General features: G+C 51.7%; 1 protein-coding gene across 1 annotated transcript; it reads right to left on the bottom strand.

Annotated features, from left to right (window-relative positions):
* Window positions 1-578: 578 nt before the first annotated feature.
* PIGR (polymeric immunoglobulin receptor) lies at window positions 579-9,185 on the bottom strand. The gene is made up of 10 exons (XM_065880160.1): window positions 9,143-9,185; window positions 8,055-8,399; window positions 6,661-7,314; window positions 5,139-5,471; window positions 4,251-4,574; window positions 3,179-3,353; window positions 2,662-2,783; window positions 1,894-2,025; window positions 1,712-1,770; window positions 579-674 (listed from the first exon to the last, which is right to left on the bottom strand). The coding sequence occupies exons 1-10, from the start codon at window positions 9,183-9,185 to the stop codon at window positions 579-581; spliced, it is 2,283 nt and encodes a 760-aa protein (XP_065736232.1).
* Between the last annotated feature and the right edge of the window lie 3,405 nt (window positions 9,186-12,590).

Below are 12,590 nucleotides of genomic sequence, written 5' to 3'. Positions count from 1 at the left end.
ACAGAGATGCTGTGGCTTCCAGGGATTCAGTGATGTTTTTAGAAAGGTTGCTAGCCGGGTTTGTGGCCTATGTGTCCCGGTGTCTAGCAGAGCACGTGGAATCTAGTGAGTATCCAAATGCGTATTTTTAATGAGGGAAAGAAGAAGAGAAGATGGAAGGGAGTGGGGGATTGGGAGACTCGGGGATGGAGTGGAAGGGAGAATCCCACTGACATCCCAAAACAAGGGTGCAGAGAAGCCCTGAATGGCTTTCTGAAATTGTCTCTCCACCCACTGTGGTCCCTTTTCTTTCTGAGAGGTCCCCTTAGATAGTAATTCTCCTTCCACACCTTAGTTCTTTCATTAGGAATAAGCTGTAGGTGGGAATGCCTCACGTCACCTCACCCCCAACAGGAACAAGTAAGCCAGGCTTGGATGCCACCGAGAAGGGACCAACATACCCTCTGAGGACAGGTAGGAAAAGCCTAGGTGGGGTGTGAGTGCAGGGAGCGGAGGCCCGGAGCTGAGTGCCCTGAGGATCAACGTGATTCAGAACGTGATTGCCACGTGCGGAGGGATGGGTGCAACCAGGGCTCTGTCTAGGCTTCTCTGGGGCCGTTCTGGGTGGCGGCGGCCATGTTGTTGGTCTGGAGCAGGAAGGTGGTGAAGGCCATGTCGGCTTCCTCCTTGGATGACTAGGGGGCAACAGGAGAGGGGTCAGTGTTTGGGGTGTTGGCTCAGAGAGTGGGGGTCAGAGGGAGGGGATGCACTAAGTATCCTAAATTCATAATCTTGGCCTAAACAACCCAAGACTGTGTTCACCCACTGTTCTCATTCCAGCCACCATGCTCACCAAGAGGGACTAATTTTGAGAAATGGAAAGTTGCAGCTTCTAAAAATATCTCCCTCTGTCTCACTACCTCCTTCCAACACATGGAGTGGAACCATCTCTGTTGCCTGGGCCCGTCCCCGGAAGCCCTGCCCCCGGTCATGGCCAAGGTGGCCTAGGCTGGCGTCAGCTACAAGGTTTACATTTTTCTTTCTCTACCAGTTCAGAGACACAACACCAGGCTGGAGGGGAAGGCTGTCTCCAGGACTCACTCATTCCCCTAATTGTTCCCAGTGCTGGGATCTCTGCTGCCACCAGGGAGAGTAGATATGATAACAAGCATTAGTGCCTTGGGATCAGGGAAGTACGAGGAGAGGGTAACATGTGACCCAAAGGCAGGCAGGATTTCAAGTAACACGGCACTTGGTTGGGGTGGGAAGGGGCCTCTAGTGACTATCAGTGCCTCCCACGAGCAAATATCTTCCAGGCCCAGGGAAAATGCCGGTACCCGCAAACCCTCAAGCGAGAGTGGTGACCTGATTCTATGGGTCCCATGGCCAGCGTTTGACATTTGACCTGCCCACCCTGTGGCTGAATCTTTAATGCATTTGCCTTCCTCATCCCCTGCCAACCACTCCCCCTGCCCCCTCCCCCCCCCCAACTGCCGTCTCCCTCCCTCCTGCCAGTTTACAGCCTATAAATGCAGCTTACCTCCTGCCTGGGCCTCAGCCAGGTCAACACCACAACCAGAAAGATGCACTTTCCAAATACTGTTTACACCCCCTTCCCTACTCTGGCACCAGCCCCACTCTGAGGCGGTTTTTCCTGATGTCTAACTGCAGTCCCTCATGCTGCATTTCCTCGTCACCCACGTGAGGCCTCCTTCTCCCTCCTTGCTCTCACCCTTTTCGCCTTCCTGGGTTCTTCCTTCTCCACGGCATCCTCGGTAGTGGTGGCGAACTCTGTGTGAAGAGCAGGGGAGGGTGGGTCAGCCCTCTCCGGCCTCCTATTCCCGTCCCAGGTGCGGAGTCAGGGCTAATTCTTGTTCCCCAGGGACTGGGCATTCCCTTGAGTGAGGGATGTACCGTCTTTTCCTCCGAGAGTTGTCTCCTGAGTGTCTGGAGAGGCTCCCATGTTGTCATGGGCTCCAAAATCCCTGGAGTTCTCAAAGTCTGACATGCTAATGTCCGTCCTGTAGCTTCTGATTGAAATCCGATCTGTCAGGGGGCAAAGAGGAGTTGGTGTAGAGATGGGGGCCGGGGCGTCCCCGAGGGAGCCCCACAGGAGAGCTGAAGGGGGGCAAGTTCTTTGCTGCTAGTCTCTGACTAGGACCCAAGGCAGATTAGAAGTGACCCGAGTCTCCTCCCCAGTCCCTTTTCACAGACAATCTAGACTCTACAGTCACTGACCTCTCTTCATCACTCTGCAAACTTGCAATGCCCAGGACCTTGTTTTGTCCTCAGAGATGGTTATTCTTACCCCTGTCTTGAGCCGTGAGGAAACCAGAGGTATGAAACTGGGACACCCCGAGTCACACAGCTGACTGGTCCTCACACCAGGCTGGAAGCCCAGGTTTCCCAGCACCCTGCCCTCCTCTTCCCAGCAGCTATGCCTCTGAATTTAGACCCGCAGCAATTGAAGATGGACTTCCAGCAGAGATGACGGCATTTGGACCACAGCACTTACTGTAAGTTTTGAGCATGTGTGGGTTTATTATTCCCCACCTCACTTTCCTGGACCCTTCCTTTGAGCTGATAAAAGGGAACAGATCATGGCAACTCCCCTCAGCGCCTCTGAGCCAGGACTGAGGCTCAGGGTTGGAGGTGGGGGGCAGGGAGCACCCCGGGACTCACCGACATTCTTCCTGTGTCGGGCTCTGACCACCGCAATCGCTACGGCCCCTGCAGCCAGCACCAGGGCCAGGGGCACCAGGGTGGAGAACAGCGCTTTGGAGCTCCCACCTTGTCCTGCAGAGCTGGAGGGAGCATTAATTTAGTTAGTCCCTGCAAGGGACACCGGGGATCCCAGGAGGTGCTGGCCGGTTGTCTCCAGCCAGTTCTTCCTTCCTGGTTAATCCACTGCGTCCTCCTGATACAGCCACCCGAGCTGCTCTGTTCTTCCAAGAAGCCCTCCTAGACAGGACAAAGCTGAGGACCGGGCCTTGCCTGCATCCCCTGACTGGGAAATTGAACTGAATGGTGAGCACCGCACTGGTCGCGGGAGAAGGGCAGAGAGCACAGACCGAGGCAGTGAGGGCTGCCTCCGCTGCCAAGAAGCGGACAGGCTCTCCTCCTTGGGCCTGGTGGACCAACCTCAGGTCCTCGGTCTCCAGGATGTTCTCCAGGTGGGGATCCCCAAATCCCTCCTCACCTGCCGGGATCTGCAGGTGCTCCGCTCCCACCAGCTGGATCTCCAGTATCCTTCACTGCTCTTTCCTCTGCAAAAAGGCTGGGACCCTGAATGACTTTGTTCTCAGTCTCCCTGGCCCTCGGTTCTATCGCCTCCTCACCAGGAGCAGCATTCACTTGACTGGTATCCTGGGACCCTGGAGAGAGCAGAGGGGGCTGGATTATGGTTCTTTCTGTCCTTGACTTTAGGGAGTCTGAGGAGTGGGACTTCATTAGGAACCCCAGGGTCAGGGTGAGATTTCAAGACTGTTAGGATAGGGTCTCGAAGGACACTAGAAACAGGACTGGTGGTCTTCAGTAGCTTGTCACAGATGACCTCGGTCCCATTCATAGCAAATTCACTTCCATCTGCAAGGTTCCGTGTCATTAGATCCAGCTATGCATGAGGGCTGACCCATCATTTGTGGACAGGGAGATTTTTCACAGCTTTGAAACCCTGCCCAGGGCCTCTTGACTACAGGGCTGGGCGCCATAGTGCTGCCCCCTGGTGATAGCTTGGTTAGGGCTCCCTCAGTGAGCCTGACCAACTGGATGCTGACATAATCGGATTTCTGGAGGGACTAAAAATACCTTCATTAGGGATAAAACATTTCATGTGATATTTTAAAAAGAGGCTTGAAATGCAAACTTATTAGAAGATATTGCCCCGATTTTCTTTAGCAGACCTTGTACGTGAAGGTTGTCTGGCCCTCTTTTGAGCAGAGAGTGTGATGCATATAACAGTGACTTTGACATTTCTACATATAGAGGAAGATCTCTCTGTATAGAAAGGGCTTCAGAGTGGCCTGAAGGAGCAACTATGGGACTTGTCTTGAAACTGAGGTTAAATGGCAAATCCACTATTTTTAATTAGTTGGTATATTTATTGGGATGCCCTTTCTGGAAGGCTAAATTAGACCAGGTGGGGACATAATCTACCCCCTCCCCACCCCCACCTCTTATAGCCAAACCTAGGGGCCACCCCTGATGGAGATGCTCTTAGGCAGCTTTCTGTGGGGTCCCAGGGCACGTGGGCATGGCCCTCGGAGACTCACCCTTCACCTTCTTCTCCACCGCCACATAGACAGCCACGGTCTCTCCGTATTTGTGGCCCTCCTTCACTCCGCACCAGTACCAGCCTTCGTCCTCGCTGGTGATGGAGTTCAGGTTCAGGGACACGACCTGGCTCTTCTGGTTGCAGTTCACAAAGGCCTGGCTGGGGCCTTCGTCCTGGCTGGGCAGGGTCCTGCAGCCTTTGTTGCTCCACTTACACCAGTACTTCTCATAGGAGTAGAATTTGCAGGGGAAGTGGCAGGAGATCTTGAGGGTCTCTCCCAGCTGAGCCTTGACATTCTTGGGTGCCTTGAGGCTTGGTTCTCCTGGCACAGGGAGGGAGAAATAGGCACAGAAGTCGGCGCTGGTGATGCTGCAGAAAAGTGACGGGAGGACTAGGGGGGTGCTTTGTCCACAGCCTATTTCCTCTTTGGACAGCATGGTAAATAAACACACTATACTGAACACAAAAGCACTTGTAATTATGTGTCTATAATAGATTATTGGTGACCGCCATGAGTCACTCTAGTCTATCACAGACCATAGACCTTGCTAATGACTTCAGTTTGCTTTCTTCGTTGTTATCTGCTCTCCTAGACTCAAGACAGCCATACTCTACTCAGCTGACGCCGTATATACTGTAAGAGAAGCCGATACTCTTGATCACTGGAGGTGTGGTAGTTTGAAGAGTGTGGGGCAGGAAAGGGTTTGTTACAGGTGTGAACGGGACGGGGATGGGTGCTTGATACAGGTATGAGCAGGTGGGCTCTCTCCATCAGCATGGAGGTGGGGGAAGGTGGGAGGCAGAGTGGTTGGGGGGCGTTGCTGCTGCTGACCGGAGGGGTACCTGGGGCTGCCTGCCTTCCCTCTTGCCCCAGTCCAGCAATTACCTTCTACAATCTTGAGCTCCACCATGGACCTCCAGCGAGTATCGCCGTTTGTCAAACACCAGTAGAAGCCGGCGTCCTGGGCGGTGAGCTGGTTGAGGATGACGGTGTAGGTGCCATTGCCTGGCTCCTCGTCCAGTGCGAGCCTGCCCTTGTACTGCTCCTTGACCGGCCCCTTGCTCTGCACCAGCTGCGGGCAGCGGCCACCCTGAGTCTCTTCCCAGCGACACCAGTACTTCAGGCTGTCTGTTTCCTTCGGGTTGTAGGCACAGGACACGGCCACGGAGCCTCCCACCACTCCTTTCACCACAGACTGACTTGGGGGAATCATGGTCTCTAGAAGCACAGACAGGGATGGGAAGGAATAAGCAATGTGGTCTGGGCAGCCTCTTCCCCGTGGGCTCAGCCAGGGTGGAGAGTGACGTTTAGACCAATCACCTCACCCTCCTGAGAAAGGGAAAAAGGTTTTCCTAATGTCACAGAGCTCAGCACTGGAGCCTTCACCCAGCCTCCAGGAGACATCCCCACTGGTCTGGTGACCTTGATTCCTTCCCCACCTTATTCTGAGCAGAGAATGGAAGGGGTTTAAAGAGAGACTATTAGCCTTTCTCCTTAGGCTTCTTACAAAATCTCCCCCTAGGTAAGTTTTTGTCTGTTTATTAGCTTGTCCCACAAAATGGCCAGATGTTTTTTCTCCAAATTAAGAAAATGTATTAGAACAGTATGATTTAAAATATACACTATGTAGCACAGATAAGTTTAATTGTTGAGCACCCCGACTGAGGGCCATGTCCAAGAGAAGAAGCATGGCTTCTCTCCAAGAAGCTAAAGTTGAGGTTCCATGAGAACCCCAGATGACTGAAGACGCTGAGGGATGTGGTGAGGACCGAGCTAGATGGAGAAATGATGTACAGGGAATGTGAGCCCCTTACAGGAAAGTCACAAGGGCAGTGACCATGAACTTCAAGTACTGGTTCACTGTGTCTCATGAGGGTAACTCTGTGTGGAGTGCTCCAGGGTGAGAAGAAGCAGAGATTTAACCTGCTGAATAACAAATAACCCTAAGAGATGTTGGAGGGGAGATTTTAGAAGCTGGGGCATTGTCTTCCTGGGAAAGCTTTGCGACCAACGTAAGTCAAGACTTCTTCCATCTGAGTGTGAAGGAAGAGGAGCCATACTGCTCGAGGGTCAGGTAGCCTCCGTGTTATGTCCTCACCATGGCTCTCTGAAACCCAGGCAATCTACAGGTCTGGTCTCAATCATGAGCTCCCCTCATTCCTATTGATCAGGGACGGCCATCAAAGGCCTTTGATAACAGAGAAGAAGAGTTAGGAGATCACACAAGGCAAAGGCTATGTTGTATAGCTCTCGTGTACAGCTGCCCACAGAACATCTGATCCAGGGCTCGTCAGTGAGCAGATATTGTCAGCTGACTGACGGAGATTAAATAGATTCACAGGGAGCGAGTGAGGCTCTCCCCTGCCAGACTGCCCACCTCTTCCCTCTCCCCACTCTCAGGTCTCACCTTCATTGACGAAGAGTTGCCAAGCCTGGGTGGGCCAGCCTTCCTTAGGCTCACCATCGTGGTTGGCTCCGCACAGGTAGAGCCCCGCATCCTCTTTCCTCAGGCTGGTGATGTGCACACTGAAGAAACCGTTATCCTTGGGAGTGAACAGGATCCTGCCCTCAAAGTCCTGATCCTTCGTCCCCAGCGTGTTGATGACCACACTGCAAGCTTCCTCATTTTTTACCCGGCACAGAAATTTGGCCACATTTGCCTTCTCGGGGCCCAGGGCACAGTCAAAGGTCACTGAGCCCCTCAGGTCTCCATAAATCAGCTCACGCTTGGGCTTCAGCACTTGGAGGTCAGCATTGCTCTTGTCGGCGTTGTCATCATCCCCAGCCTGGCAGACGTACATCCCAGCATCGTTGAGCTGGATGTGGTTGATGTCAACGCTAAACACTAATTTGCTGGTACCCTGAATTTTGAGATGTACCCTGTTGCTGTAGCTGGGGCTCACGTACCCAGTAGAGTCGGTGACTAGCACGCAGCTCTGGCCTGTCTTCTTGCACATAGATTTCTTCTTCTCAGAATTCACAGCCCTGAAAGGGCAGTTGATGGTCACTTTTCTGCCCAGTTCTGCTGTGTAGACGTGGACGCCATCTATCTGCCCAGGAGCTGCAGAATGAGGGGTGGGGGGCAAGTTGTGATTTTGCTTTCTTGCGACATAGGACTACTCAATGTTCCCCTTGAGGGCTGGGTGTGCCTGTCACCTGGAGTGCCCTCTTTTCCCGAAGGACACTGTCAGAGTGTCTGCCAAGGCCCAACTTTACTGCTGCCTCCTCTATGAAGGCTTCCCAAGCTAGCACTAATCTCTCCCTCCTCTATTCTCTCTTGACACTTACACCTGTATCACTTATTACATCCAGTCTTGTGGACTTTGGGCAAGAACTGATCATTTTATTTACGCTGAGAGTTTTGATGAACTAATGGATCTCAGGTTAGAAAATATATTTTAAAAGAAGCCTTCTGGTGACCCAAGGTCTTGATCTGAAGGGTGCTCTAATAGCAAGAATTTAAGGATCCCTAAGAATCTCTCCCTGCTCATGGGCCTCTTGTCCCTCCTGCAACAAATCTAATGAGAGAAGCTGTCCTCCTCATGCTCTTCTAAGTTAGAGTCTTAGTAAAACCTGAAATGTTTCAGGCCCTGTAGACCTAGAAAAGTGCCCCCGCACCCCACCACCAAGTAGGTCCCATCTGTCTCGCTTCCATGTTCTATTATGCAAAGTCCTTTCCTCCAGATGGACCCATAGCCTTCCCCATGCCCTCTCAGGAGATCCTTCCTCAGGCCTTCCTGTTGCTCCTGGGATGATTCCCTCTCACTTTTCCCCAGAAGTCTAAGGCACCTGGATCCTTACCTTGACTGACTTCCAGGCTCACATCAAAGGACAGGCCTCGGCTGCTAATGCCCAGACCACACTTGTAGAGACCCGAGTCATTCCGAGTGAGATGGCTGATGTTCATCACAAATGTGCCGCTCTCTGGGAAGTTGGTGAGGTTGGCTCTGCCCTCATAGTCCTTGGAGACGTAGCCCTCTGAGGAGATGAGGGTACTGCAGCGGCCCCTGGCTCCCTGCCGGCACCAGTACTTACGGGTATGCCGGTTGACGGAGGTGGCCGGGTAGTAGCACTTGATAGACACTGAGCTGCCTTCCACACTGCTTACCTCCTGAGGACCGAATATGGGACTCTTCATGGAGACCACTGTGGGGACAGAGACAGAGGCTTTCCGAGGCTGCAGGAGGGTAAAGCCGGCTGAGAGGATCCAGACAGCCCACGCCGAGGACATGAACGTTTCCTCCCAAGACATGTGCCTTCTGTAGATTAATTACCATGTGCTACAGCTAGGCAATTGCTAAATTGCCAAACTATTAAACAATTCTTAAATTTTAATCTTAATTCATTAATGATAACCATTTTAAGGAAAAGGGATCGCAAACTTATTTAGTGATATCCCTTGTGTGTGTGTGTATATATATATACATATATATATATATTTTTTTTTAAACCACCCTCGTGGGGTGCTACATTATTTCCTTTGTTATCTGTTATTTCCTTATATTTCCGAAAAAGCTTTACAGATTACTTTCTTTTATTTTTCCAGATAAAAATATTAAGAGCCACAAGGATAAGTCATTTCCCCAAAACCCCAAAACAAAGCAACTCAGTGATGCTTCGTTCAAGGTCAAGGTCTTATTTTCTTTATTCCCAGTGAAGACCCTTCACCAGACCCCTGACCTTCCAGTGTGGAAGTGCCATTTCTGTTCCCCATCCCCAGTGCTGGCTCACCAATCCATTTTCAGATGTGACCTCTCTGCATCGTCTGTGTGGTTACTCCTCAAGGGAGTGTAAGCTTTGCAAAGGACATCCTTGGGGCCGGGCCTGATTTCAGAACCCCCAGGGAACTGGGTCTGGGATGGGGGTGGGCTGGGACCTGGCCAACGCACCTGGGAAGAGAGCCAGCAGGCAGGCGAAGAAGAGGCGCGACATCGCTGGAGGCTCCGGTGGGGCTGTGCCACCCAGGCCGCCTTCTTGAGTGGTTGCTGAAAGACAATAGCATGAGGTGACGAAGTGCCTTTGTCTTCCAAGACTAGCTGACCGAGTTCCTGCAACACCTGTTTGATTTTGTATCTCCAGTAACCGACATAAAACCTGTGGAAGAATGAATGGCTCCGCCTTTCCCATTACAGTTCAAAGTCCCATCATCCACAATGCTTTTTTGTTCCTTAATAGGTATACGTAGATTTTCATCTTCTCAACTAAGCTGCAAAGTTCCTTTAGGGTAGGGACACGCACATGTGTCATTTCCTCTCTATCCCTATCCGGGGGTCACGGTCCTGGGCAAGATCCATTACAGCTCAGGAACAGCTCACCGGATAATTGGTTACTACCAAGAAATGGCTCCATCTCTCTGTTCCAGCTGCCCTCCCTACACCCCTGGGAGGTGGAGGGGGGCTGGCATATTTTAATGCACGTCATATGAGTAAGTAGAGATGCATAGAGGCAGCCTAGCAAGGATTAAAGTGATGATGATGGTCATAACCACCATGAATGGTCCTTGTACCATGTTCCAGGCACTGTGTTAAATAATGTACCTGTATTATCTCATTTAAACTTGATATCGCCCCAAGGAGGTGGGTATTCTATTTTTGTTGTTGTTGTTGTTGCTGAGGAGATGGGGCATTCTTATCCACATTTTACACAGGAGGAAATGAAAGCTTAAATGTTAAGTGCTTTCCTCGCGTTCACACGAGGATTAAGCGTGGGGATAGGTAGGGTGGGAGTGGAGGAGGTGGGCGAGACCTGAATCCTGCTTTGTCTGACCCCCAGGGTCTAAGCTCTGAGCCTCTCTTACTGCACCGTATTGCCCCTCAAACAGGGTGGGATGCTTATCCCTCATGCTTATTCCTGTTATTTGTAGAGCCCCCTTTGCTTATCAAAGCATTGTCATTTACACTATTTCACTGGAGCTCTATAAGTTCCCTTTAAATAAGACAGAACAGATATAATTACAACCATTTCATAGATAAGAAAATCAAGATCTTGAGATGCTGAGTGATCTGCCCACGATTTCCCAGACACTCAGTTATGGGGTTGGGGTTCAAAATGTAGGTGTGATGGCCTCTGTTATCCTGGTTGCTGAGGTGGGTCCGATGAAGATGGAGAATCCAAGGTAAGGCCACTCAGAGGGTGCAGCACGTGTGGACCTTGTAACATCTGTGGACATAGCCCAGGGCTGGGGAGGGTTGGGGGCCCCAGGGCCCAGCCTGACCACAGCTGTCCTCTGGACCCATACTGCAGCCTAAAGGAGGCGAGAGGCGAAGAGCGGAGTCCCCACTTTCCCACGAACTGTGACAGGATTTCAACTTTGGAATGGACTTGACGAAGAGAGTGTGAAAGGAGAAAACTGTGTTAACAAGTGCTGTGCAGTAACCAGCACCCGTAAAGAAAAGGAAGCTCTAAGCAGCAGGGAGCGTGGAGAGGCATCTCCCAGGCTCCCTTACTGCCTTGGCCCTGTTCCTACTCTCACAGACGCCCTTCGCTAGCTTGAGCCAAAGGAAATAGAGCTGTTTATCTCGGTTATTTCTTTTCCGTGAGGGAATTTCCCAGCAAGGCACCTTTTTATTTCCTTGTGGAGATAAAGGTATTCTGTTTCTCCGGTTCTTCAGAAGAGCAAGAGGAGTGGGTGGGGGCAGATATGGGTGTCGGGTGGCAGCTTGAGGCTCTCTTGATTCTGGTTAACTGCCCTGGACTTTTCATACCAGGCCAATGATTAACTTCTGGGGTAGGGCCTTAGCCAAATGCCAACCTCCCTCCCAGCCTGGATGTGCTCAGGCAACGCTGGCTGCAGGACCACCTGAGTGGGCACCGTGGTGGCCATGGGATTGACTCCCAGGTGGGGGCAGGGGTCAGAGGCCTGGGAAGTCTCTCTCCTCTGGAGCACTTGGGATGGGCTCACTGCAGAGTCCCAAGGACTCTACCACCCGCCATTTGCGCTGGCCTTGGATGCAGTGGCCAGTGGGCGGACACAAAGCCACGTGCTTTGAGGAGCCCAAGCCAGTAGCAGCTCTCTGGTTCTGGTCGCTGTTCTCACCTGACATCAGCAAGCTTCCTAATATTTCTGTGAGACTGGGGTCGGTCTTCCCATAGGCTGAGCTGGGGGATGCAACCCCCACTCTGGATTGGTAAAAGCAATTTGCCTTGGGTTACATAGAGTCAGATGCCAGATTTTCCAAAGCGGGGGTCCTGACTGCCAGCCCAGGCTTCTCTCATCTGTGACATGCTTGGATGGCTGTGAAGGTCCACGTCGGGGGAGGATGCGCAAACGTACCCATTACGCTTTGCATAACCTCACACCAGGGATGAGATCACCAGGCGTGCGCAGGGGGAGGGCAAATCTGGTAGAAGTTGACCTTGGTGAGGAAACACACAGTCCAGTCCCCAGGGATACTGGACTCTTCCCGTGTCCCCATGGTCTCAAGAGCAGGAAATCTTTGCTCAAAGCTAAACTTGAAACACAATTTCTCTGTTTGCAGCTAAAAGGACCCTGGGCTTTGCGAATCATTTGAAATCCCTTCCTCTCAAAACCAGACTTTCTCCCAAACCTGGGAGATTCAGGTCTCAGGGAGGCCCCAGTTCCATGGTAGCTGGGGCTGGAGTCAAAGGATTTGCTTTAGGAAGGAAAGAAAGAGCATAACATTTATTGGGCACCTAGTATGCACCAGATGCTTTGCTACCTTCTTTTCTTATATGACTTCATCCATCATCTCAGCCACCCAAAGGATAAATAATATCTTCATGTGCAGATGGGAAATCTAAGGGTTAAGAGATTCTTGGCCCCAAGACTCCACAGCAGAGTGGGGTCGAATCGCTACCCTATTATCACTACTTGGATGCTCAGAGGGACCTGTTCTTTGGGGATCTACATGGGCTAGTATATCATGCGTGAAGGCACATTTTCTGGCTCTTAAAAAAGGAGCCATGGGCTTCCCTGGTGGCGCAGTGGTTGAGAGTCCGCCTGCTGATGCAGGGGACACGGGTTCGTGCCCCGGTCCGGGAAGATCCCACATGCCGCGGAATGGCTGGGCCCGTGAGCCATGGCGGCTGTGCCTGCGCGTCCGGAGCCTGTGCTCCGCAACGGGAGAGGCCACAACAGTGAGAGGCCAGCGTACCGCAAAAAAAAAAAAAAAAGAGCCATATTTTCACTAGTCAGGCTGGGATATTCTAAATCATTCTCATTTTACCAAGTTACTGACCCTGATATATTCATAACGCATGTCTACACCATTGTGGGTTGGGGCAGGGTGTAAGCCCTGCTGAATAATAGAGTCTATCTCGTCGTAGAATTCATCTAGCTATAGCTCCCCTGAAGTTAGAGTGGTTGGTATTCAGCTC

The sequence above is a fragment of the Phocoena phocoena genome, chromosome 1 (assembly GCF_963924675.1).
Source record: "Phocoena phocoena chromosome 1, mPhoPho1.1, whole genome shotgun sequence".
Lineage (NCBI taxonomy): Eukaryota > Metazoa > Chordata > Mammalia > Artiodactyla > Phocoenidae > Phocoena > Phocoena phocoena.
This window is presented reverse-complemented; position numbering and strand designations above follow the sequence as displayed.

Excerpts from the sequence above, each read along its gene's own strand:
- PIGR (XM_065880160.1), bottom strand. The coding sequence starts at position 9,185 with ATGTCGCGCCTCTTCTTCGCCTGCCTGCTGGCTCTCTTCCCAG. Across the intron at positions 8,400-9,142 it reads CCTGCTGGCTCTCTTCCCAG|TGGTCTCCATGAAGAGTCCC; the intron begins GTGCGTTGGCCA and ends CTGTCCCCACAG. Across the intron at positions 2,026-2,661 it reads CCGACACAGGAAGAATGTCG|ATCGGATTTCAATCAGAAGC; the intron begins GTGAGTCCCGGG and ends GCCCCCTGACAG.